The sequence below is a fragment of the Alosa pseudoharengus genome, unplaced genomic scaffold (assembly GCF_046254945.1).
Source record: "Alosa pseudoharengus isolate Yale_2024_CS ecotype anadromous, Long Island Sound unplaced genomic scaffold, YU_APseudo_1.1 YU_APseudo_1.1_scf_15, whole genome shotgun sequence".
Lineage (NCBI taxonomy): Eukaryota > Metazoa > Chordata > Actinopteri > Clupeiformes > Clupeidae > Alosa > Alosa pseudoharengus.
Genome location: NW_027468620.1, coordinates 37024531 through 37052516, shown reverse-complemented (window position 1 = coordinate 37052516; position 27986 = coordinate 37024531). Strand labels below are relative to the sequence as shown.

Below are 27986 nucleotides of genomic sequence, written 5' to 3'. Positions count from 1 at the left end.
ACAGAAATAATGGAATTGAATGTAAATGGCATGAATGATAATGAATGATATTGTTAACTTTCATTGAGGTATTTTTTATGACGTTTTAAAAAATCCACGCAATCAGGAAATAATAATTATTATTTTATTCAAAAGACTTTATTCATGACAACATAAAATGTTCTTAAACAATGTAACTCAGATCATTGACTGTACAGGTTTGCTAAATACAGTCTGATATAAAACTGAAATACATTCTTGAGTCAAGAGTACAATACATATAAACAGCAGCATAAACAAGTAGTTACTGCCTGCAAAGTGAAAAAATAAGATACCCAACAAAAATACAACTAGCTCACCATCTTCTAGTCGCTTTTAGGTTCGGGGCAGAACTCATTCTTCCATTTCTCCAGAAAGTCTTCCAAATTCAGGTTGAATGCCTCGATCCCTTTTTTAGAGAGGCGGACCCCATCGGGGCAGTAGAGTTCAGGACCAATGTTCTCGTGCGTGATGGCCGTTCCCCCCAGCTCAGCTAGTATAGCATGCACTCTGCAGTTGATCATGTCACGGGCTCGGTCCACGGCCTCCACCGGCATTACGCCTTGCTTCCACTTGCGTCTCGGCAGGATGTCGGACCACACGATCAGGCACTGGGGGAAGATGTTGCGTATGGAGGTCAGGTCACTCTTGATTATGCTGAGCAGTTCTTCGGAGGTGCTCTTGTTGATGTCGTTGCCCCCCAGGTGGATGATGAGCAGGTCAGGATTGGGCCAGTTCAGCTTCAGCTGGTGCAGCTGGGGCACAAGCTGCTCCCACGTCATGCCTTGAAGGCCTTTCCACTGAATGCGCACGCTGTCGGGGTCCATGCTAAGAGGCATAGCAACCTCTGGAGACTGTCTGGAGATTTTCTCGGCCCACGTCACAAGAGAGTGACCGCAAATCCAGACATTCTTAACCTCTTCACTGGAAACATTGCCTGCAAGATTGCAACAGCACAGTACACTGCGTTAGCTTCAGCCTACACGTTGCCTAATGGACACTGAAGCGCACTTCTGTCCTGGATCTATTACCCAGGACATGCCCAGAGTACCATCATGTGTCTAAAGGACCTCCCTCACACCCCTTTCTTAAACTGAGCTATGGACTAGTCTACATGCTATCTGACTGTCTACATGCTAACAGCACAACCATGGCTTTTAAAGGTTGACATTTTTGAGTTGGAATGGTGTGATGACAAACACTTAATACCATGTCTTTATTTGGTGTCATCATCACTAACAAAAAGGATGAAAGGTTGCGTGGAGTAGGACGGTAATGTCCTTATCCTGACTGTTTGGTGTGAACACACCCTTAAAGTGAAGGCTGATTTCATGGCCCTGAAGATACAAGTATGTGTGGCTAGTATGAGCTTGTTAAGCTAGGTAGGACAAGTTATGCTAAGCTAACCTAAATGTATTCAACAGTAACTAGGAACCTAGTTCTTTCCCTCCAAGGCCCCTGTAACCTTGTTCGCTCACCTAGCAATGTTTAACCAAGCGCCACCGTTACCTGATTTCTAAACAAAGTAAGGCATGTCACCATTTCAGTGCAGTCACAACCCTGCCCCCCCCCCAAAAAAAAAATAGAATGACAGCAGTACATCTTTACAGAACCACAGAACCTCAGAATGACAGCAGTACATCTTTACAGAACCTCAGAATGACAGCAGGAAATAGGACAAGGTGGCTAGCTCAGACAGCTCTAAAACATTTCAAGACCAATCTAAACAGCATTTCCACTTTGGGCGTAACATTCCCTGCAGGCATCATTGCTCCATTACTCAACCCAAAAGTCCACTATCTAGCTAAAACGCATTCCACGCAACAGCCCCTGCAGGCAGCATTGCTCCATAACTCAACCCAAAAGTCCACAATCTAGCTCAGGGGTTTTCAACTGCTAGTGAACCAGGGACCACCATTCTGACTAATTACGTAACCCCGGACCACCACTGAATAAAAATACTGATTCCCACATTGAAACTACATTACTGAATCCATGGTCACGGACCACTAGCAAAGTCCTCATGGTTCACAAGTGGGCCGCGGAACTTGAAAACCCCTGATCTAGCTGAAACGCATCCCACCCCTTTCTCAAACAAGAATGAAAGTTCAGAATTAACAGTAAATGTCATGAAAATGATGGACCAGTATTTGTAGCGCAATCAAATCAACCAACTGACAGAGGTGAAAACATTAATTGAAATCAAATCGCAAAATCGCTACTAGATATTTTCTCCAAATCATCCTAATTTTTTCTATTTCGACTAATTTTCCTGTAGAGTATATTGTGATAATATTGTTGTCAAGAATTCTTCTGATTTTGTGACAGCCATAGCTAGCATCAAAGAAAACTGAACCTTAGGTACGAAGTTGAAAATGTAGAATTTGAACAACCTTGCTCTCGTCACTCCCATCCCCCCAAAAAGTCAATCTAATAATGAACTTAGAGACAGAAACAACGATAGCCATTCCATCAGAATCAACCGTGAAAGGGTAGAGGCAGTCCAGAGCTTCAGATTCCTAGGTGTCCAAAATACATTTTGTGGTCCTCCTACACAACAATGGCTGCCAAGAGAAGTCTTCAGAGGCGCCGCTTCCTGAGGAGCCTAAAGATAGCACAACTCCCACAACAGTGTTTCTTCAATTTTTACAGCTTTACCATTGAGCTCATCACATGTGGCATCAGAACACGGTACTTGGCTACACCTCTGAGAACAAAGAGGCTCACTCAGTGTTTCCTCTACGTTTATTTTAGCATGGCGGCCCGCCACGGTTTAAATTAATACCCCCACGGTATCAGAATCAGGGCAGACGCACAATGTAGTTGCAGTTGCTTTTTAAATAGTCTTGCCGACGTATCCTCCCCTGCTGGATGCCGCTCACATTGCAATTTAACAATAAGTAGAACATCTAGAGGAAACACTGGACTGCTTCCAAGACTAAGAAATCTGCAGCCCTCGTGGAAGCTGCAAAGCTCATCTGTAGCGAACCGATAGCACATCTACAGCCGCCTGCCAACCTGGCAAGCTGTACAGAGCCCCGTATAATAACATGTTCTGCTCAATATACGTATACTCAACAAAAATATAAATGCAGCACTTTTGTTTTCACTTCCATTTGTCTATGAAGTAAAATGGACAAAATATTTCAGCTACACACAAAAGTGTTATTTTTCTCATTGTTTGTTAACAAATATGTTAAAAATCCAGTTAGTGAACCTTCATCAAACACATCACTAATGTGCATAGAAGAGGTCTTATGTCTTTTACATAAACACATGAAAAATAAGAGGCAAGTGGTGGATTTCTTCACAATTTGTATTTTTGTTGATTATACATTCTGATCTCTCACTTGCCTCACTTGACCCCACGATCTGTCTTTCTTTATATGTATCGATTATATATTTGTATAATATATATTTCATTTTACCTGTACAATGATGAGAAAAGATGTCTGTCTACCTACCTAAAACGTCTATAAACCTGCCTTCACACTGATGACTTGCACTTTTAAATACATTTCCTGGAAGGGCTGTATAAGATAATGTGAATTTCCAGATCATTTGGCCTAGACATTACACCCTAGCACAATAAGTTCGCCCATACGTGTATTTAGCTAGATAATTTATGAAAATAGAATTGATTGTCAAAATAGAATTGATTCTGTGTTTAAACGTTACTCCATTTGCATACTGAATTCTGCAATTCCGTCCGCATTTTCTATACCAGTGGTTTTCAAAGTGGGGGCCGCGAGGGGGTGCCAGGGGGGCCTCAGCAAGTTGGAAGGAAAAATAAAAGCAACAAATAAATACATTTGAAAAATGTAAATATACCTATTACTATGAGGGTTGTTATACAATCCCATTATAATAATGTGAAGCATATCTGAACATTATATTTCCCATGATAATGACTGGGAATGAGTGATAGCTCTCATATAGCAGAAAGCCCCAAATACAATTTTTACACACTACATTATGCTCGCGAAGTGCTTGTGGCTAAAATAATTATTAGGATTAGCTTTTAATGTATTTTTACATTTGCCGTAGTATTGTCGATGGGTTTAATAACACATCAAGGGGGTCCTTGGCCAGAACCTAATGGTATTTGGGGGGCCTTGTCGTGGAAAAGTTTGGGAACTCCTGGAAAAGTTTGGGAACTCTATACTATGGAAAACCCAGGGCCCTAAGTTGGTAGCTTGCCTACAAACTAGTTTTCCTCAAGATAACCTGCTATTATGAACCTAGCTTGCCCACAAACTAGCTTTCCTCAAGCTAACCTGCTGTTATGGATCTAGCTTGCCTAAAAACTAGCTTTCCTCACGCTAACCTGCTGTTATGGATCTAGCTTGCCTAAAAACTAGCTTTCCTCAAGCTAACCTGCGGTTATGGATCTAGCTTGCCCACAAACTAGCTTTCCTCACGCTAACCTGCTGTTATGGATCTTGCAACTTGTTTGGCTCCATAGCCTGGTGGTTACCACAACCCAGGAAGGCCTCAGTTAAACGGACAGGGCCTGATTGCGAAGTCTGGACCTGGTTCTTCAGACACAGTCCAGAATTCACATATGAAAACGGCTTATCTAAACGCATTAGGTCTGCTAGATTCCGTCAACCAATGATGCGAACAGTAATAAACATAAACTGTTCTGTCAACAACAATAACAATTCCCTAATTTTGGAGGGTTATTATTCAAGGCATCATGTCTTAGGCCATCACCACCTGACATCACAGATACAAATGGGTAAATATAAAAACTCACCCATCAATTAAACAAGCAAACGCCTACGACCAAAAACTACTAACCTAATGTCAACTGTGCCTACTAAATACTTACCATTCACACTAACATTATATTTCTCTTTGGCCTCATGTTTGTTCGTGCAGCATGGCTGCATTCCACTAATACCAAACTGATACCTGTTGTAGACTCGTTTTTCTTAGCCCGTCTAGCTTCCATGAGCTTCTGGTTTTTCTCCTTCAGTCTCAGGTTGATCTGCTCCAGCTGCACAGCAAAACAAATGTGGACAGACAACTGCAATGAGGAAGACTTAGCAACATACATCTTCATCTTCAGTGATGAGTAGAGGGTTGCCTACCCTTTTCTTCTGTCTCTCCTTTACACCATCCTCTGTTAGTGTCGGTTTTGTTTGAATTAATATTGTGTTGCTTGCAGTTTGTCTCGCTTTAACCGGTGAAGCAGTTGTTTCAATGACTTTGAGGCAGCGAGGCTTCACAGTGCTGATTTGTTCAATGTTCTTGGTGGGCTGGGAGCGTAGGATGGGGATTACAGCAGTCGCTGGGAGCTGAGGTTCCCCATAAGAATGACTGCAGGGAGGGTTAGGGGTATAGAGGACAGGAGAGTATGAGGAAGATGAAGGCAAGGGTGGTAGTGGTTGTGGGAGACCAGGGCCAGGAATCCCCATAAAGGGCATGACAGGAGGAGGATGTGGTGGATATGTCAGGGGAGGTGGATATGTTGGCCCTGCTACCAAGGTGTAAGGGTTATAAGCACTAGGTGGAGGTGGAGGCGGAGGCATTCCAGCATGATCAATAACATATGGGTTGGAGGTGTAAGAGGGCTCAGCATATGAAAGTCCTGCGTAAGGGTATGCATAGTCTGGGACAGTTGGAGCTTGAGATGGATCAGGCCGGAGAGTAGATGACTGTGACCCTGCTGTTGATTCTGGGGATTCCAGTGTAGGACTCTCTGGTGCATTCTTGATAGTCCTCGTCAGCCCACGGAGATCCAGGCTCTTCATTTTCTTCCCTTTGTGCAAGTCATGTTCAGTGTCCTGTTGTGGCTGATCTCGGAAGCTCATGAACACCTGCCGTTTGGTCGGCCTATCAGGAGAGGCTGACCGAAATTGGTCCGAGTCCGACGAGGCCGTCCGACTCCTGTGCCGACTTGGGGAATGTTTGCGCTTTTGGTGTTCCGATGACACTGTGGCTGTCTTGCCGCCATAAAGACGCTCTCTTGTCCTGTCTGTCAGCTTGCTAACATCAGAAGAATTTAGCTCTATACCTAGGATATTGATGAGGTTCTGAATTCCATCAAAAGTCTGCTCTTTGTCTTTTTGTTTACCAGCAGGTGCTGCCAATGCTGGTATTTCTTGGTATTGAGTCTGTCTAGACATTATTTCTTCTCTGGATTGCTCAGGTGGTACTGAGCTCTTATATTGTTGAAGGCCTTGCCTGTACCGGTCATGGTGTTCATCTCCTGCCACAGGGTCACCATAAAGGTAGTTCTCTTCCTCCTCCACATTGCTCTTTTTGAGGAACTGGTCTTCCACATACAGCCCTGGCTTCATGCCAACAATGCGAGAGAAGCCACTTCCATCCTCCACAGGCCTCTCATGAGGCAGCAAGTAATCTTTGTCAGAGTACTCCTGATCGTCAGCGGCCGTAAAGGGATCATAAGGCTCGTCCCTATGTAACTCCCTGCATGGAGGACTGGCTACGTTATGCTGATGCTCGATGACTGCACTCTCCTGCTTGGCCATTGCAGAGAGCAGACCAGAGTCCACACCTTGGTTGAGCATCTTAAGAAAGCGCTGCATCTGAACAGCAGCGTTACTCTTTGCCTCAGGTGCCGTTTGCTGCGGAGGAGGGCTTAAGCGACGCTGAGGAGGCGCATGCTCAGTAATGTGAAAGGGGGGTGGTGCTGAGGGCGTCTCCAGCACTGCAGGGTGAGCAGATACTGATGTTAGTGTATGTGCTGGGTAGGTTAGATCAAACTGACGAGGAAGAGGTGGATCAGGGCGGACTGGGGGTACAGGTATGGGAAAGAGCTGGCCAGTGGGCAGTTGGGAAACTGAGGGTTTCAGGGGTACTGTCCCTCCTTCATCCTGTTATACAAAAAAAGAATTAAATGTTAAAAGGTATAGAAAGTAAAGTTGATTACAGGTTAAGAAGGGTGAATGTAAAACCATCACAGACCTTAGGAGAAGATGTGACCTCCAGGAACGATTGCTTGGGTTTCTTCAAAATGGATTTGATTGGTGTAGTCGGCAATTTGACATCTTGGTTGCGATCAAGACTGGAGGGTGGCAACCATTTCGGAATCTCCTCCTTGTCTGCAAGCAAGGCCTGAGAACTCCAACCAGTCTGTTCTTTAGGATCAATAACTGGTGCTCGTTTCTTCTGTTCCAAGGCCACAATTGCTCTCTTCCGAGCTATCAACTCGTTAAGCTCTTCCAGTTCCCTCTTCTTGCGTGCCAGTTCCTCGTCCACAATCCCAGACCTTGCCACTCCTCCTTTGGCACTTACACTGGTCAGTACTGGAGCTGGCTGATTCTTACTAAACGACCCAGAACTTAAGGGGGGTTTTGATGTGGCTGTTGCAGGTGCAGTTGCGGTTGCAGTCTTTCTCTTGGGGCTGCTACTTCTGCTCCGCTTCCTGGAGGACCGCTCCATACTGCTGCTTCGCTTTCCTCTCTTCTCATCTTTACGCTCTGGGCTATGGCTCTTCCTCCTGCCCCGATCTTTGTCTCGGTCCCTCTCTCTGTTTCTCTCTCTATCCCTGTCCCTACTCCTCTCCTTGCTTCTGCTCCTACTATGCTTGTGCCTGGTAGACCGCTCTCTGCTCTTGCTGCGACTTCTCCTGTCTCTATTGGTCCTCTCTTTGCTTCCTCCTCGTCTCCTTTCTTTGCTTGAGCTACGGTGACTCGGATGTCTATCAGCTCTGCTTCCCTTGTCCCGGCTTCTGCTTCGGCTTCTACTGTGACTCCGACTCTGACTGCGACTCCTGTGGGAGCGGTCTCTGCTCTTGCTGCGACTTCTGTCTTTGTCGCTCCTCTCCTTATTTTCTCCTCGTCTCCCTTCTCTGCTTGAGCTTCGCCGACTCCGATGATCGGACCGGCCACTCCTGTCCTCGCTTCTACTGCTGCTGCTGCTATTTCCATTTTTCTGACTATTGCTACTAGTCTTCTCCTTTTTCCCAGAATCCTCTTTGCTCTTGGACTGCCCAATTGATCTGTCACTGTTCCTCTCCTTGCTCCTGCTCCTACTCCTGCTCTGCTTGTGCCTAGGAGACTTCTCTTTACTCCTGCTGCGACCTCTCCGGTCCCCATCACTCCTGTCCTTGCTCCTGCTCCTACTCCTGCTCTGCTTGTGCCTAGGAGACTTCTCTTTACTCCTGCTGCGACCTCTCCGGTCCCCATCACTCCTGTCCTTGCTCTCTCCCTGTTTCCCTTCTTTACTTGAGCTTTGGTGACTCAGGTGATCATCAGACCTGCCATCACTGTCCTGGCTCGTGCTGACATTTTTCTGGCTGCTGCTCTTTTCCTTTTCCCCTGACTCCTCTTTGGTCTTGGACAGCTTGGCCTCATGCACTCCCCCTTGCGTAGCCTCTTTTGTTACAGTATTTTTAGTGAACTGCTTGGCTTCACTCAGCTCCCCCTTCGTAGCATCCTTTGTTACCACAGCAGCATTTTTAGTACAGACAGGCTGATCTTCTGTCTCACTGTAGAGGAGAATAAAACAATCTAATGTTTTAGCCATCATATTAATAATGTGATATCTGGTTAAGTAATACCTCTAAAACCATGCCTTATTCACTGATAGAGATCACAAACATCTTAAAGGAGCACTCAGAAGTTTAAATGCAAGTATTATATGTCTACTACCAGATAATTGTTCCATTATACTGTGTGTAAAGACTGAAAATTGTCAATACACACACAACATAAATGGGGCAAGCATCTAACAACTTAACTCAGTTAATTTATTTCAAACACGACATTCAACATGTAAAGCAATTTTGGTTGGCACTTATGACTCTTATCGATTTTTCAAATTATTTGCTGCTTACTGTACCAGTTATATATTGCTGCTTAAAATAATTCAGAACGTTTCTGTAAATGTCTACCAACTCACGCAATGTTCGGACCCTCTGGGTCAGGTTTGATTCCCGCATGCTGCATCTGTACCGAGTCCTTCAGAAGATTGATGGTCATCTTCTTCTACACACGGAAGGATTAACAGAGAACATTAACACAGGGAGCACATAAACAGGGTTCCCACTCAGATTTACACCAGTGGGCCTTGATGCATTTTTTGGGCTCCTGTTTACATTTAGGAAGAGACTGCAGAGGGTGGCTGCACAAAAGATCATCGGCTGCCCTCTGCCTTCCTTGACTGCCATCTATAACTCTCGTTGTCTCAGCAGGGCCAGAAACATCTTGAAGGACACCACCCACCACGGCTTCCATCTCTTTTAAGCAAAACCAAAGAGTTTTTTGTACCTTAAAATAATGGTCGTTTCAGTGGTCATCAACTCGTAACAGGGTGAACGGCACTTCTGCATTCGCTTTGCGACCCTCTATCGGCTATAACCGCATTATGCAAGTTTGCCAGATCGGGTAGCGGATCTGTAGTTCGATGGAATGAGACATAAGAAACTACAAATTTGACTTGCTTCTGATGTCGCAATACATCATACTTTCATAAAATCATGCAACATACTCTACCTTGTCTGTGGACATCGTTTTTTGCAAAGCCGGTGCTGGAAAATCAAATAACGTGCGTGCGACAGAGGAAAAGTGCTTTGGTGTTGCTTTAACCTGTTGCCCTCTGGCAGGCGCTTCAGGTCCATACGAGCCAGAACAAACAGACTCAGGGATAGCTTCTCCCCCAAAGCGGTCACGGTTAATTTGCACTAATGTAAACTGCACTGACAATATTTGCACTGACCACCAGACATAAACTACCTCTATCGTCAATACTCATTCAGTCGCTCTTTGGACTCAAGTCTGTACTTATATTCTGTTTTTCTGTTTGTGTTTTTTACTGTGTATTTATATTTTTTATTGTATAGTCTTTAATATTGTGCTAATTATGTGTGCACTTTTACGGAGATGCTCTTTAAATCTCATTGTACTGTGTATAATGACAATAAAGGCTTTCTATTCTATTCTATTCATTTACGTTTGAGAGTGACCTATATCAGATATCTGTGTTAACATGGTTCACTAATTTGTATAACATTTGAGACGTCACTTTGCTCTGTGCAAACACCAGTTAGCCACAGCATCTTAAACACATCATTTTGAGAGACATTTTCAGTCATCAACTTAAAGTTTGCATTGCTTGAAACATACCACATAATTATGATCACATACCTCTAGGCCTCATACACCTTTACATATACATACCTTTAAGCCTAATACACCTTTATATATATATATCTTTAGGCCCAACACACCCTTATATATCTTGCCTGAAGTGATTGAAAGTTGACAAGCAAGTGTGGGAAAAATCAAATGCTAACGATAACAATTATGCAATGTATGCAATAAACCCAATAGAGAAAAACAGTCCATGAAATATATTGCTTTTGATAAGTGCTTTGGCATATTTCATGACCAAATCTCCTGACTTTCCATGGCTAAAATTGACTTTTTAAAATTCCATGACTCGTGAGAACCCTGTACATAGCAGAGCAGAGAAGCGCCGCTATTTTCAGGGACGTTGACACAGAAATTGCCTCCATGATAAAACAAATTTCTACTGCACCTTCTCTTTATCTGCAGTCGCCAGACCCTCTAGCTTTGGAGCCGGGATGAATACGCTATCGGCCAACCTCCTGACCCTGATGGCTTGATCGCCAGCTTCAGATGTGCTTTTCTAGGAAGGAAGAGGTGACAAAGATGGGCTAGGGTTAGAATGACCGTATGGACTCTGTACCGGAGACTGATTTGGGCAAAGGAGCCAAATAGTTCCAACCTGGGGAAAAACACACTGGGGAGTTACGAGGTGTTGAAATTAATCAAATAATTGGTGCATCACGATGCGGACATGGCCTATGCTGCATCGATGCAGTGGCCGACCATAATCGATTACAACGCAATGATGTTGCTCGTTAATTTTCCGGCCGAAAATGAAAAATAATATTCTCAGTCTAGTTAGGCTACAGAGATCATCAGATGTGCAATAACTATAAAAGGCGTACCCCACTAACACAAAACGTTAAGGGAACGTTCGGGAACGTTAGTGTATGGTTCCCTAAAGGGTAGTTCGAACCAAACCAAAAACTAACGGTTAGGGAACGTTACCTAAGGGTTCCTTAACGTTCCTAAACGTTAAGGGAACCAACCAACCAAAACGTTCTCCTATGGTTGCACAGTACCTTCACACAACGTTCCCGTTTGGTTGTTATTGGTTGTTTTTGTATAGTAGTAGCTGTTTTGCAAGGCGTGGAATATTGGAATAGTGGAATATTCCGCTGGTTGGTGCACAAGCAAGTGTTCAGATGATTTCACAGGAGCAGATAGCATGGACAGTTAGCTTGTTTACAGTTGATTCCATTGTTGCGAAGCCTGCAACCAAAGATTCTAGAGCGCTGCAACCATCGTCCTACTATGGTTGTTATAGTTACCATTCATAAGCATTCATATGGAACGGTGTCCTGTTATTCAGAATTAATAGCCACCCACCAGCCAATCAAAGAGTATTTCTTCTCTCCGGGTGATAAAGTATCTTAATGCATTCCGTCAAGTCAAATATCCTATATGGCTTTGATAGACAAATGTATTTGACACATCGTGATGCATCGAGGAATGGAATCGGAGACATGATAATTGTAATGGAATGGAATCGGAGACATGATAATTGTAATGGAATGGAATCGGAGACATGATAATTGTAATGGAATGGAATCAGGAGATCAGTGCCGATTCCCACCTCTACTGAGGAGCAGCACGGTTACATCCCAAAAGTAAAGCCCCTCCCACTCTCATACACTTACCGGCACAACAGTGAACTCCACCTTCTCTAAGAGGGAGAGCTCCTTCTCCTCCATCACCTCACAGAATTTAAAGTACAGTTCAGGGTCCTGCGGGTACTTGATGTATCCAAACTCAAAGATATTACTAAGGCCAACAACAACGCCCTGAAAGCAGATAAATGCACCCCTTAAAGTGAAACTTCAGGATTCTTTTTAACCTGGACCACATTTTCTCATTTTTTTTGGGGGGGTTGATTTTTTTTACTAGAGACAAAACAAAATCGAACTAGCTTTCATCGTTTGTTTACCTCAGTTAAACTATAGAACTGACATGACTATTTACCCCATATTTTTCCTATAGTTTTGTCCGTAGTAAACAGTTGGACACTAACAGACAGATAGAAACTAGGGCCCAGGTTAGAATACCGCCGTTTCCCTTTAAGGCAAGGTATGACATCACACTTCTGGCCCAGGTTAGAATACTGCGATTTGCCTTTAAGGCAAGGCATGACATCACCCTTCTGGCTTTGATTGTGACGTTGCCTTCTGATCTGGGCTTCTTCTGGACCTTCAAAGTGCCTCAAATCTCTCTCTCACACACACACACACATACACACACAAAGAGTCTTCTCTTGCACCTTCGTTGCTGACAACTGAGCATTCACCAGACTCACTATTTTGCGTTGCTCCTCTGTGTGATCGCACTCAAAGGTGTCGGCCAGGATGTCCACGTTGACGGCCCTCTCTGCCTTGGTCTTGAGGTTGGTGGATATTTTAAACTGAACTTTATCCCCAACCAGCATGGTGGCCTTCGTTAGCACATCGTCTGCACTGAAGCTCAGCTTCTTCTCCACTCCCTCCACAAACGCCTGCAAACTGCCCAACAGAAACTCCTGCCACACAGCATAACATAGGGATGGCTTTAGAACATATGGCTATGGCTTTAGCACATAGGGATGGCTTTAGAACATAGGGATGGCTTTAGAACATAGGGATGGCTATGGCTTTAGCACATAGGGATGGCTTTAGAACATAGGGATGGCTTTAGAACATAGGGATGGCTATGGCTTTAGCACATAAGGATGGCTTTAGAACATAGGGATGGCTTTAGAACATAGGGATGGCTTTAGCACATAGGGATGGCTATGGCTTTAGCACATAGGGATGGCTTTAGAACATAGGGATGGCTTTAGAACATAGGGATGGCTTTACATTACATTACATTACATTTAGCAGACACGTCTTGACCAAAGTGACTTACATATGTCAGCTATATTACAAGGGATTACATTGTCCCCGGAGCAACTTGGGGTTAAGTGCCTTGCTCAGGGGCACAACGGTGGAAGCCGGGAATTGAACAGACAACTTTCAGGCTACTGCACGCTAGCCTAGCTCCTTAACCACTACACTACCACCACCCTACAGGCTACTGCACGCTAGCCCAGCTCCTTAACCACTACACTACCACCGCCCTACACTACTACTGCACACTAGCCCAGCTCCTTAACCACTAAACTACCACCACCCTACAGGCTACTGCACGCTAGCCTAGCTCCTTAACCCTTAGAACCCTAAGCTGTTTTTAGGGCATTTTCACTACCTTTATTCATAAGGATTTATTCTGGTCATTGTAAGTGCCACACACATATATTATATATTGTTTTTTTCAGGAGAGTTTAGGCTATTCAGATCTGCCATTATTTCATGTATTAATACTAGCATTGATTTTATTTTGATTTTTAAAGAATTAAAATATAAAAAGTGTATTATAAAAATTCTTATATTTCGACATGTATCTCACCACAGCAAGCTCACAGCTCTACATGCATGTCATGTGTGTGTAGGGCAGACTGTCCTGAATCGGACAATATAATTGCCATGTTGGAGGGATACTCTGGGGCTGAGCAATTTACAGAAATATTTGCTGTGTGATTTACGGAAATAAATGCCATTTTTTATTTAGTGATGAAAAATGACCTTTCTGCGCTCCATATCTGTGACACGAACTGATCTGACCTGACTTGACCCGAGGTTGCGTGTTAGCCTGCGTGCCTGTGTGTATGCAGTCATAATAATTCTCAACTCTTTACTGCATTGCCATGAACGGCAAAAAGGCAAAAAAGGTGTTTATTTGTTGAACAAATTGGGATGCAATGTGAGCCTTAAATTGGATGCCATGCAGGAATTTGCTAGGATCTCAAAACCGGAATATGAACATGCTTTGCCATAGAGAAACACATGATAGCATTGGATTATAAACATGCTTTGCCACAAGAACAGACAAAAACGTGGGGTAAGTCCAGCTATATGAAGTTATTATTTTGCTGTCACTTCGTCTGTTTTATAACCCAGAAGGATGTACTTGGTATCAAATGATAGCTCTGAGTCTCCTCTTTCATCTGACATGCGTGGCATATCTATGCGATCATGGGTCCGCGAGTAATTCAAACGAGAGTAATGAGTGTGCAGCGTTGGTTTGTGTACATGACGTTATTATTTTGCAGTCACTTCGTCTGGTTTTATAAGCCAGAAGGATCGATAAACATGGTACCAATGGATAGCCCTGTGCCCCCTCTTTCATCTGATATGCTTGCCATATCGATGTGATCACGGGTTCGCGAGTAATTCAAACTAGAGTAATGTGTGTGCAGGTGAATGCAGAGAAGTATAGGCTGTAAATATGATGCAATTTGATTTAATTTCATGATTTTTTTTAATTTTCATACTTGATCGTACAGACAAGTGTGTAGTCTCGTTGGAAAGCCCCACTTCTGCTCTGTCGTGCAATAAAGGTTTCATCTCGCTGCGATGAACCGTTCCGGAGCAATGTAACAGAGAAGAAAGGGTGTGTTTTTTGACGCACTTTGCGTCAATCGGGTTCTAAGGGTTAACCACTACACTACCACCACCCTACTATATATATATATATATATATATATATATATATATATATATATATATATATATACACACTATATATATATATACACTATTGCATATAAAAAATAGGATGCCTTTATGTTTAAGCAGTGTTGTGACTGACGCTTAATCCAAATCTGTACAATGTCTACATTTTCCAAAGCTCTCCAAAGCCACTGTCCTTCAACTACTTGCCTTGTTCTTATTAAACAGCAAATTGTTGCCGCCCTCCTTGTCGTTTGCTGGGAGTCGAAGCACTGTTCCCTCAAACAGCTCGCTGCAGACATCCTCCACGATCTCCTTTTCCACCGTTGCCTCTGATCCAAAGGGCTTCCACTGAGGGGAGGAGGAGGACACAGAAATCATCAAAAGCTGATTAACATTTCAAATTGGTATTATAATATGACATCGTGTTGGTTTTTTTTTTTTGGGGGGGGGGGGTTAAATGTCTTTTAATGAGATAGGACAGTGGAGAATGACAGGAAGCGTGTGGGAGAGAGAGTCGGGGTGGGATTAGGAAAGGACCACGGGGTATGAATCGGGTTGCCAGCGTACAGTACAGGTGCCCCAGCCAGCCAGTCACACCACTGCTGGGGTTTAGAGCGATCCAGATGAAGTAGTGAGAGCATCATATCCAAAACAGGACACCAGGGCCTCCCGTCTGGCTGCTGTCAAAGCATATTATAGCTCATCCTGAGCGTCAACAGTTTCTTGATAATCACAGTAACGTTCCTGTCTTTCGGGAGCCGGGTAGGCCTCTCTGGTAGGTTGATGTTCCGAACACAGGAAGGCAAAACAAGACGATTCCCTTTCCCCAGTCTTTCCAGGCAAGAAATACAGAGATCTCTCGTCTCAGGGGAGAAATGAGGGTGGGAAGCACCATCATTCGGAAATACTACCGGGTTTATACCGGTTTGTTTGCTGTTTATTTGTTTATACCTGTTTGTTTGCCGTTTATTTGTTCATACCGGTTTGTTTGCTGTTTATTTGTTTATACTGGTTTGTTTGCCGTTTATTTACCTGTTTGTTTTCCTGTTTATTTGTTTATACCGGTTTGTTTGCTGTTTATTTCACACTCTGACAGAACTTATCCCAGTTTCAAACTGATTTGTACACAAATGGAAGAGCCCTCAAGTTACAGGCGTTCTGATTTTGACAAAAACTAATGTTATAATTGTTCTCTGAGGAGCAGAAATCAAAGACAGTTCCTGCTGCCAGTCCTACTCACCTTGCTCTTCATGGAGGCATTCACCTCACTCATCTGCTTCATCTCTCTGTTTTTGGCACTCGAATGGAAGGTCACGGTACCTGCTGGAAGCTTCAGCAATCGAACGGCCCCCTCCTGTAAAGACAAGGTTGAGGTCAGAGGACATTTAGGGTCCATGATAGTCCGGGACCCGATACCTGCTCTGAAGTGGGAAATGTACCATCACTGAAGTGGGAAATGTACCATCTCTGAAGTGGGAAATGCAGTTTTGTGTTGTATCTGAGTGTACTGCTGTAGCATTACTGTTTGTTCATGTGAACTATCTTGGTGTTTCTTTTTTCTCACACACACACACACACACGATAGGAACTCTTTAACCTTGAGTGTACAATGTGTGACTTCTCTTCATCGTAGGCTCTTCTCCAATTTGATACTCAAATGTCATGAGTTTGATACATGCAAAGACCAAAACATTCTGATATATGTATATATATATATATATATATATATATATATATGGGCCTTGGCCTTCAGTTGGGCATATTTGGTGGGGGGCACAAAGGCCACATGTCAGGGCACCAAGGCCAAAGTTAACTATACAGTAGTAGGCTATAAAAATGATCAAAGTTTTATAGCCTATTCACTGCAGTAGACCTGCATCACTGTATGAAACATTACAAAAACATGAAACATGACATATTACATAGAACTGTAAATCATCTGATCATCTAATATTTACAGATATCTAGGCTATATATAACATTTATTTTATATTTGGCCTGTTATAAAATCATGTATTAAACAATTTAACCACAGCTCAGCTTTAAGAAACTCAAATAGCCTAGATGCATGCTTAGCATTTTGTGATCATTAGGCTAAAGCTACTTTCACAAACTCAGTCAGCAGTCCTCTGATTTTACCAATATCTAGGCGATAATTGTAACATTTATTTTGTATTTGGCCTGTTATGAAATCATGTGGAACAATTTAAACACATTGTAAAACTTAAAGCCCAAATTTGGAGACATCCATGCATGTCGAAATTTACTGCAAATTCAAAACTGGATTACTCTAGAACGGCTAACTGTGCAGGGGACTGCTTTACACCTTTGTGTTCGGTAAGGTCTGCTGTTCTGCTATTCTGATATATGGTTTGTCGTGTGTTAAAAGAAGGGTTCGTGAAGTATTTCACCGAGATGAATGGGTTGGGAGATCATGGGACGCAAAACCTTCAGTAGAATGTATGACTAAATTGAATTATATTATGTACTTTTCTCGCGAACCGTTCAACTCAGCAATTATCGGGTAACGTCGTTTAAAAGCTGAGAAAAAGCTCTTTCATGTGATACTTGTGATGTCTGTGTGATGAATAGGCTACTTTGCGAGTAGTTCAACTGAGATGAATGGGTGAATTTGGACGCACTTTATTTCTTGCGCTGTCACTTTCTCCACTGCGTAAAAGACTAAATTAATTTGCGCTGTGAATGCTAAGATTATTTTGACAGGCCACAGGCTAAATAAAATTAATTAATTAATTACTATTACGCAAAGCAGAATATTGAAAGAAGGGGGCACCAAGGCCAGCGTGGCCTGTAAACCTCTGATTTTCAAATGGGCTTCACGGCCAACGCAAGAGGCAATGACGGCCATGGCCGTCGTGGCCGCCGTGAAATTCCTACCCTATATATATATAGGATGACCCCTGTAGTGAACTTTGAAGCCTCAGAGGACATTCAACTGATTTTTGGTGTCTTATTTCTTCCCAGGCCTGCCTCTGCACCTTCACCTCACCAGGAACATGCCTATTCACACAAATCACATGCCTATTCACACAAATCACATGACTATTCACACAAATCACATGCCTATTCACACAGATCACATGACTATTCAGATGTTTGCAGATTTGCGGTCCACATTAAAATGCAAAGCTGGAGTTTTCAAATGAATACGAAGCCGACAGCATTTTCTATTCTTGTTTCAGTAGCTCAAAAATGCTGGAGCAGTGTAGATAAGAGCAAAACAACAACAAAACAAACATAAAAGATTCAAACGTAAACGTAAACATAACAAAAGTGTTTCAGATTCAAACGTAAACATAACAAAAGTGTTTCAGATTCAAACGCAAACATAACAAAAGTGTTTCAGATTCAAACGTAAACATAACAAAAGTGTTTCAGATTCAAACGCAAACATAACAAAAGTGTTTCAGATTCAAACGCAAACATAACAAAAGTGTTTCAGATTCAAACGCAAACATAACAAAAGTGTTTCAGATTCAAACGCAAACATAACAAAAGTGTTTCAGATTCAAACGCAAACATAACAAAAGTGTTTCAGATTCAAACGTAAACCAGAATAGTGTGGACGCAGCCTAATTCCCCACCCACAGTGAGCTCCACCTTGTATTCTCAACTCTGACACTAGGCTGTTACATTGTTACATACTCCCCATTCCCGACCTGTAGCGCAACAATGTGACGTCATGGGAGCACCGTAACCATTTATACTCGCGCTTGGTGGTCGCAACACTAGTTGCAATATTCTCATGAACAGAGTTGTCGCTGTTGTGAAAAGGCTATCGCTACCTACCTTACACCGTAGAAGAAGCAATCTGAGCTGTCAGTGGCATTGGCGTCAATGGCAGTACAACCTAGCCTCTGTGATGATACTTCAGACTTTCAGTTGCTGCTATTCACAACTACCATCATCATTACCATCTAGTTTCCAAGGTGTGTGCAGACAGACAGACAGATAAATAGATAGATTTTTTTAATTTGAATAATTTTAGCTAGCTAGCTGAGTCTGTGTAATTTCCTAAAGTGGAAAGATATTTTGTTCCTTTGTTCCTCATCCTTTGGTTGAAAATAAATCGTTTATATTCTTTCCTCTTAATTCCACATGTTGCAACTCTCGCTGGTAACGTAACTTAACTTATCCAGCAAACTCTCGCTGGTAATGTAACTTAACTTATCCAGCATGTTGCAACTCTTGCTGGTAACATAATTTAACTTATCCAGCATGTTGCAACTCTCGCTGGTAACGTAACTTAACTTATCCAGCATGTTGCAACTGTAGCTGGTAACGTAACTTTACTTATCCAGCAAACTCTCGCTGGTAACGTAACTTATCCAGCAAACTCTCGCTGGTAACGTAACTTATCCTTCAAACTCTCGCTGGTAACGTAACTTAACTTATCCAGCAAACTATTACAAATTCACGACTGTAACAAATAAGTCCTCCGAACTGCAACTCTCGCTTGCCCACAAACTCGTCCATCTTCTTGTTTCCGCTTTGGAGCACGATCTGGTCAAAAACCTGGCGCGCCAGCAAGATCTACGTCATTATGACGTCACATTGTCGCTACAGGTGGGGAACGGCGAGTATGTAACACACTTAAGCAACAGTGAGGAGCCGGTGCGTAACTAACTCACCGGGAGAGCGGTGAACTCCACCTCGTCCATAACCGACAGCTCTCCCTCACTCAGGTTCTCTCTGACGTCGGCCTGGAGGCTGCTATGGTTCTCCGACATGATGGAGCAGGAACCCTCCTTCATGTTCATGATCACACCCTGATGTTGATTCAGAGAGAAAAGAAGGGCATCATCTCAGTACTGGCACCTCTCTACAGTTCATCAAAAGCTCTTTACACAACACAACACAACACAACACAACACAACACAACACAACACAGCACAACACAACACAACACAACACAACACAACACAACACAACACAACACAGCACAACACAACACAACACAACACAACACAACACAGCACAGCACAGCACAACACAACACAGCACAGCACAACACAGCACAACACAACACAGCACAGCACAACACAGCACAACACAGCACAGCACAGCACAGCACAAGTAAGAGGTTGAAAAGGGGTACTGTTACAGAACACAAAGTGGTGGTGGAGTTATAGTTCTTTTACAGTAACTAACAGCTAGCTACGTCCCATTATTACCATACTAAAGAATTCACAGCCACGCTCAGTTATGATATTATTTATGATATGATATTAATTGAGAAAGAATGGTACTAAATGTGCAGACGACTGGATGTGGGTCATGAAGAGCTGACATCTCACCATCTCTTTGTTATGTTTAGCAGGTTTGCTTACTATACTACTTATGAAATGGTAGTAAAGAATCCACAGCCACGCTCAGTTATGATATTATTTATGATATGATATTGACGAAGAATGATACTAAATGTGCAGACGACTGGATGTGGGTCATGAAGAGCTGCCATCTCACCATCTCTCTCTTCTCTCTGGTGAACTGCACCGTGAGGGGGAACTGTGGCTTGACGTTGGCAGCTCTCTTTGCTCTCGTCACGAGGTCAGTAACCACCTGGAAGCTCACACGGTCATTCGTGAAGAGCGTCCATTTAGAGTCGGCCTTGCCGAACGGCAACACCAGGACCTTACCAAACAGGGTCGCTTCGATCAATCCTCCTTTGGAATCCTGCAACAGAATGAGAAAAATGCTCCCTTTATTTCACAACATTGCTGTTGCTATTTATGCAGGCAAAATAATTGCATGATATTAGACCTCAACTAAAGGTTCCAAATACAGGTGCATCTCAATTAATTTAATTATCATGGAAAAGTCCACTGCCCTGCCCAGCCAGAGAGATTACAGGCTCAGGAAGCCACGGCCAGTGTTTTGACTTAATTAGTTGATTACATTACAGCTCATCTCAGGGCGACAGTTCTATTCCATTTTTTATTCTAATATTTTGAGATTCTAGATTTTTTACTTCTATTAGCTGTAAACTGTAATCCTCCAGAGCATTAGAATAATCAAGATTAAAACAAAAAATGGCTTGAATATTTTACTTTATGTGTAATGCTTCGGAGGGTCGCCGGTTCGAACCCCGACCAGTAGGAACGGCTTAAGTGCCCTTGAGCAAGGCACCTAACCCCTCACTGCTCCCCGAGCGCCGCTGTTGTAGCAGGCAGCTCACTGCGCCGGGATTAGTGTGTGCTTCACCTCACTCTATGCTAAGTGTGTTTCAATAATTCACGGATTGGGATAAATGCCAAATTTCCCTCACGGGATCAAAAGAGTATACTTATACTCACAATGCAAGACGACTGATAACATTTACGATATTCCAGAAATCCAATCTGATTGGGCTGGAGCTGGAACACTGATTGTTACGATTCTAAAGTTTGTTAGGTAAGACTGAATCAGGGCTAAACTCGAGGCCAAACCCGTACGCTGTCTACTCATAACAGAACAAGGCTCTAGAGAAGCTCTCCAGAACCCTTACACTGTCTACTCATCTTAACAGAACACAGCTCTAGAGAAGCTGTCCAGAACCCTTACACTGTCTACTCATAACAGAACAAGGCTCTAGAGAAGCTCTCCAGAACCCTTACACTGTCTACTCATCTTAACAGAACACGGCTCTAGAGAAACTGTCCAGAACCCGTACGCTGTCTACTCATAACAGAACACGGCTCTAGAGAAGATCTCCAGAACCCGTACACTGTCTACTCATAACAGAACACGGCTCTAGAGAAGCTCTCCAGAACCCGTACACTGTCTACTCATTTTAACAGAACACGGCTCTAGAGAAGCTCTCCAGAACCCGTACACTGTCTACTCATGAACCCGTACACTGTCTACTCATTTTAACAGAACACGGCTTTAGAGCAGCTCTCCAGAACCCTTACACTGTCTACTCATCTTAACAGAACACGGCTCTAGAGAAGCTCTCCAGAACCCGTACACCGTCTACTCATTTTAACAGAACACTGCTCTAGAGCAGCTCTCCAGAACCCTTACACTGTCTACTCATCTTAACAGAACACGGCTCTAGAGCAGCTCTCCGCAGGCGGACCCAGCGCTGTCACCTGCTTGTTGAGGACTCCGGAGAACTCCTCACTGTCCAGCTCCTCCGTGCCTCCTGGAGGAATGATCACATCCGTGGCAAACTCCTGCTTCTTCTGAGTTCAGAGCATACAGAACAACACAAACACATGATCATCTTAGTGGGTGTACTACACAGCAAGGCTAATGCTCAGACACTCAGACACACACACACACACTCAGACAGACACACACACACACACACACACACACAGACAGTCAGACACACACACACACACTCAGACACACACACACACACACACTCAGACACACACACAAACACAAACACACACACACGCACACAGAACATATGATCATCTTATGGGGTGTACTACAGAGAAAGGCTAATGGGCTAGTGACATAAATTTGTGGTATGCTAAAGCAAAAAGGTTTTCAATGACACAAAATTAGCCATCTTTTAACCTGGCTAGATTAATCATGGTAATTTTGCTGCAAACTTAACCTGGTACAGAGCAGTTATGTTTGAGATTAAAAGCTCAAGAGAGTTATAAGCAGAACACATGATCATCTTGGGGGGTGTACTAGAGCAAGGCCAATGCTCACACACACACAATCATCTGCTCTATAACAATACAGAAGATACATAACATTACATTGCAAATTTTTCTTCAGAGAGAGATAGATAGATTGTGAGATAGATAGAGATAGAGAGAGAGAGAGAGAGAGAGAGAGAGAGAGAGAGAGAGAGAGAGAGAGAAAGAGAGAGGGAGGATGTATCTGCCTATCCATCCATCTAACATTTGCAGGTTATGAAAACACTTTTGTTGGACTGGAATGAAATGGTTCACCTTGTTTTTGTAGACGGTGAAATGGACCTTCACTCCAGGAACCAAATTCTTGATGTTGCCCACAAAAACACTAAAGCTGAAGGAGAACCTCTTCAGATCGTCCCTTTCAATCACGCCGTTGTTATCCTGAGGAAACCGTGCCAACACATGAATCAGCCACTGCTGACCAAGCTGAGTCATGAGTCATGAGTCAGGTCATCAGTCATGATACAGGTAACTCAGCAACAGCATTCCTCACATCAGCCATGAGTCAGGTAACTCAGCAACAGCATTCCTCACATCAGTCATGAGTCAGGTAACTCGGCAACAGTGAGATCATTCCTCACATCAGTCATGAGTCAGGTAACTCAGCAACAGCATTCCTCACATCAGTCATGAGTCAGGTAACTCAGCAACAGCATTCCTCACATCAGTCATGAGTCAGGTAACTCAGCAACAGCGACAGCATTCCTCACATCAGTCATGAGTCAGGTAACTTAGCAACAGCGACAGCATTCCTCACATCAGTCATGAGGTAACTCTGCGACAGTGAGAGCAGGGAGGAGCAATGGACATTTTGACCACATTAAGGTTTCTTTATGATAAACTGAAGTGCAAAGTGTAATTTTACATTAAACATGACACTAGTTTTAGGTAAAAGCTCTTGGGAACTTCCACTATGTTTACTTTATAGTGTCTTAACACTAAAGAACTTCCCTAAGTGCAGACTCATCTTTATGCTATCTGATTATGGCTGTCAAGAGCAGCAAACACCAAGCAGACGGCGGACGTCTGATAACATCAGATCGGTCTTAGAGCGTCTGTGAACGTCTGATAACATCAGGTCGGTCTTAGAGCGTCTGCGGACGTTTGATAACATCAGGTCAGTCTTAGAGCGTCTGTGGACGTTTGATAACATCAGGTCGGTCTTAGAGCGTCTGTGAACGTCTGATAACATCAGGTCGGTCTTAGAGCGTCTGCGGACGTTTGATAACATCAGGTCAGTCTTAGAGCGTCTGTGGACGTTTGATAACATCAGGTCGGTCTTAGAGCGTCTATGAACGTCTGATAACTAGGGGTGTAAATATTAATCGATTCGTATCGATGCATCGATTATGCAGCCGGCGATTCAATGCATCGATTCGTCCGCAAGAGTATCGATTAATGTGTTTATTTTGCCGCCTGTTTGTTTGCCTATCTATTTTCAGCATCAGCTCCGACCTTTCTTTTTCTGTCTATGGCTCCGATGTAAGCGCACTACCTACTCCTAAGCTGCGGGTGGTTTTTTTTTTTTTATATGCAAAGACATGAGGCTTTAGATACCTGCTCCTACATTCCGAACTTTTGTTGATTTATTTGAAACTTCATAGATATCATGTAAAAATATTGAGTATTGAATCGTATCGAATCGTATCGTGGGGAATTCTGAAGTATCGAAAATAATCGAATCATTGGCTTAAGAAATCGATATTGTATCGAATCGTCATGAAGACTCCGATTTACACCCCTACTGATAACATCAGGTCGGTCTTAGAGGGTCTGTGTACGTTTGATAACAGCAGGTCGGTCTAACCGCATCGGCGGACGTCTGATAACATCAGGTCGGTCTGCTTTTAAACAGAGGTATTCACTTCCTCCTCTTATATCTAACTTATTTAATTAAGTTTTATCTTGGTTTTACTGACATCTTTTTTTTAGGCATCGTCAGACCTATTTATCACAACTAAATTATTATTTTGTGCATATCTGTCTGTATTGTAGTGTGTTGTGTCTATTGTTGGGTAGTATGTGATCCTGTCTGCAATCAAATTGCCCATTTGGGACAAAGAAATAAATTTAACTTGAACTTGAACTAGAGCATCTGTGGCCCAAATCAGGGCTCTGTGCCCAGCACCTTTGAAACCCGCCGCATGAATCAGTGCTGGAGTAGTTGATAGTTGGGTTGTTCTGATTGGCTGTGTAGCTGGCCTACCTGTATCCCGTAAGGGTAAGATACAATTTTACGCGCAAGATACAATCCTGGTAATTAGTGTTTTGCCTCTGGATCTAATAATACACACACGCACCCGCACACACACAAGTTTTTAAACCTTGGTGTGGACTGGCCTTCAGGAAATGGGTGTGGTCATGAGAGCCTCCAGCAACAAGTTATACTCTGTGACTGTGCTGCCATCTGGAGGAGGATCCTCCTCACTACACTCAGGGAACATCATCATATAACAACCTTTTACAACATCTTATGTCTGATTTTCCCCCAAAAAAAGGGGGGGGGGGGGTATTATCAACGCAGCGCTACCTACAGCTGACGGTACTTACCCCTATGAAGGACAGGACCCCTGTGGAGCGCCCTGGGGGAGGCCTAGAGCAGACAGGAGCAGTTAAACACACAGCACTCACTTAGCCAAAGGTCAAAAAAATATTACACACAAACAAACTTTGCCCTCCATAAAAAGCTATGATATTCTGGTCATTGGCTTCACCACTTCCATACAGGAAAAATGGGTAAACGAGGATCAATACAATGACATATCAAAATGGGTAAACGAGGATCAATACAATGACATATCAAAATGGGTAAACGAGGATCAATACAATGACATATCAAAGTCCACTCTCTCTTCCTGTGAAAACACCTCCCTCTCTCTCAAACACACAGTACGCCCTCATTTATACGGCAGGCAAAGTGCAAAGTCAGTCAGCCAGGTCTCGGTATAAACTACTGCTATGATGCAGCATGTGGGATGCAGTATGGAGTGGACTCATCCGTGTTCGTGGTTAGGATCTTACACAAGGAGGGTATTAAATTAGAAAATACATTTAGCAAAATTATTTAATACGCTTTAGTTAGACTTTGCATTTTGCCCACTTTTCCAATTAGAGTGGTAGAGTGGATAAAAACAAATTCCTTTAATGAGGAAAAGGTTGGTTGGTTGGTTGGTTTACTTGGGTTGAGCGTTGGCTGCAGCCTTGGCTGTGACTTTAGGCTTCGCCCCTGGGGTCACCCCTGGGGCCGCGGTACCGTCCTGAGGAGGTGGCTCTGGCGTGGGCATTGAAGGCGGTGCAGAAGGCCCCAGCCCGGGCAAGCAGGCAGAAAGAACACCGGGAGGGTCTCCACCCTTCACAGAGGATGGACACACAGAGCGAGAAACAGATTAGTAAATGACCCAGAGGGAAGTAGCCTATGGCAAACTGCAATACACTTCACCTGAGCACCTTCAGCAACATACTGCATTCTAGAACATTACAAGAGTAGAACTAATTCTAACGGAGTGCTTTCTGTAAGCTTTCTGAGATGCAGCTATTGAGGAGCTGTTGAGGAGTACGGTCACAAATATGTGATAAATGAAAATAAAACAATATTTTACAAACCATTTAGCATTGTCTTAAAGAATTCACTCTACAACAGGTTAAGCAAACAGTTAAGCAAATATGTGTCACCAAGGACGTTTACTAGCCCTGCCCGTTATCCAGAATACATTCCTTGCCGTTTCCAGTAGCCTGTATGCTTTAAGCACAATGAGACAGAGCCTTAACTCACAACAATAATAGAGAATTGAAGTCACTGGCAACAATTTAGATTCATAGAGAACCCGTTCTGATTAGTTGATGAATAACTAAATGTTAACATTTAAGAGTAAAAGCATAATAATAAGAATAAGAATTACCTCGATTGGAAAGAGAGGAGACGTGTGGTCAAACTGTCTGTCCAACTCAAATTCTCGGTTGTCCACAGCTGAACCAATGATAACGGTCCGTTCGACCGGACCGACATTGACAACCATTTGATCTACAGGTATAAAACTCTCCTCTTCCGCAGCGACAGTGTCAAGTAATTGCTCGTCACGGATAAAATTATCCTCTTCCATTTCGGAATCAGGATCAAACGGTCGAACACGATCATCGATGGGTCCAAGACGAGCGCCCACACGCGTGTAATGATCCTCCCCCTGAGCAAAGTGAGGATTCACTGGTTCAAAGCGACTCCCTGGTCCACGCTGACGCGAATCTGGGCCTAAGTCAGACTCCATCGGTCCAAAGCGACCCCCTGGTCCATGCTGAAGCGAGTCTGGGCCGAAGTCAGACTCCATCGGTCCAAAGTGCTCTCCTGGTCCACGCTGATGTGAATCTGGCCCAAAGTCAAGCTCCATCGCTCCAAAGCGACCCCCTGGTCCATGCTGACGCGAATCTGGGCCGAATTCAGACGCCATCGTTCCAAAGTGATCCACTGGTCCACGCTGACGCGTATCCGGCCCAAAATCAGACTCCATCCCTCCAAAGTGATCCCCTGGTGCACGCTGACGTGCATCTGGCCCAAAGTCAGACTCCATCGGGCCAAAGCGACCCCCTGGTCCACACTGACGCGAATCTGGCGCAAAGTCAGGCTCCACTGGTCGAAAGCGATCTCCTGGTCCATACCGACGCGAATCTTGCCCATAGTCAGACTCCATCGGTCCGAGGTGACCCCCTGGTCCACACTGGCGCGTATCTGGCCCAAAGTCTGGATCCATCGGTACAAAGTGTTCCCCTGGTCCAGGCTGACGCGAATCTGGACCAAAGGCAGGGTCCATCGGTCCAAAATGACCCCCAGGTCCAAACTGACGCCTGTCTGGTCCGAAATTAGACGTTGTCGGTGCAAAGTGGGGATCTACATGTCCATGACCATGCTCCACAGGTCTATACCGGTTCGGTCCAGGTTCGAAATCTATCGGCCTGGGTAATCTTCGCTCCACAGGCTCAAACTCACGATCCCCTTCCAGACCCTGTTCATACATCCTCGGAGGATAATGTCTACTATCCATCGGTGGACGATCCGCTTCTGAATGGTAATCATTCGCATAAGGGCCTTGACTGAAACGCAAGTCAGTGTCATTATTAGGACGACAATCCATCGGCTGTATATCCACTGGATAATGAATTGGTCTTGGAACACCGTGGACATGTGGTTCGGACATTCGCCCCATAGGCATCCGGTACCTCGGTGGAGGTTCGTGCATGAAGTTTTGACCAGGATCATCGCAATGTGGTGGCCCCATCCAATGTCGCTCTGGCTGGGGAGGCCCCTGTGGATGCAACGGGAAGCGGGGACCGCTGCCATGAGGATCATACATTCCACCTCTTTTTCGACCTCGCGCCATGAAGCTCTAACGTAACGTTCAATGATAAATTAGCTAACTTTGAAGCTTGCTAGTCAGCAAACAACGGAAAACTCCGCAGCTAACAAAGCCGCCAGGGAAAGGTAACCTGATAAATTCGTCACGGCTTTTGCTGTACTCTCCCCATAACGCTGTAACCATTAAACGATAATAATACTTCTGTTTGAATCCACACGGTAACCTTAACTGCGTAGCGTTAGCAGCACATAACCAGAGAGTCTGCCGAGCCCGGATGTTGTTGTACTGGAATGGGTGGTGTTATGAAAGAAATATCCGGTTGACCCCTTA

At 43.8% G+C, this 27986-nt stretch overlaps 1 protein-coding gene across 3 annotated transcripts; it reads right to left on the bottom strand.

The window, feature by feature from the left end:
* Nucleotides 1-110: 110 nt before the first annotated feature.
* On the bottom strand, nt 111-27930 carry LOC143124660 (uncharacterized). 3 transcript variants are annotated; one of them, XM_076286346.1, is made up of 17 exons: nt 26211-27930; nt 25489-25661; nt 24862-24904; nt 22567-22692; nt 21742-21834; nt 20135-20344; nt 19300-19437; nt 15888-16001; nt 14855-14995; nt 12415-12633; nt 11762-11905; nt 10531-10641; nt 8893-8978; nt 6955-8479; nt 5115-6863; nt 4936-5020; nt 111-955 (listed from the first exon to the last, which is right to left on the bottom strand). In XM_076286346.1, exons 1-17 carry the CDS (start codon nt 27678-27680, stop codon nt 345-347), a joined length of 7038 nt encoding a protein of 2345 aa, XP_076142461.1. In that variant the 5' UTR covers nt 27681-27930; the 3' UTR covers nt 111-344. The 3 variants fall into 3 exon arrangements, with proteins under 3 accessions (XP_076142461.1, XP_076142462.1, XP_076142463.1); XM_076286347.1 differs by having other exon boundaries at nt 21742-21831; XM_076286348.1 differs by lacking the exon at nt 11762-11905.
* Nucleotides 27931-27986: the final 56 nt, after the last annotated feature.

Bases quoted from the DNA above. Each gene is read 5' to 3' on its own strand.
- LOC143124660 (XM_076286346.1), bottom strand. From the start codon at position 27,680: ATGGCGCGAGGTCGAAAAAGAGGTGGAATGTATGATCCTCATGGCAGC. The intron at 19,438-20,134 runs GTGAGATGGCAG...AATCAACATCAG, and splicing joins CCAGAGAGAAGAGAGAGATG to GGTGTGATCATGAACATGAA. The intron at 16,002-19,299 runs GTGAGTTAGTTA...TTGTCTTTACAG, and splicing joins TGGAGTTCACCGCTCTCCCG to GAGGGGGCCGTTCGATTGCT.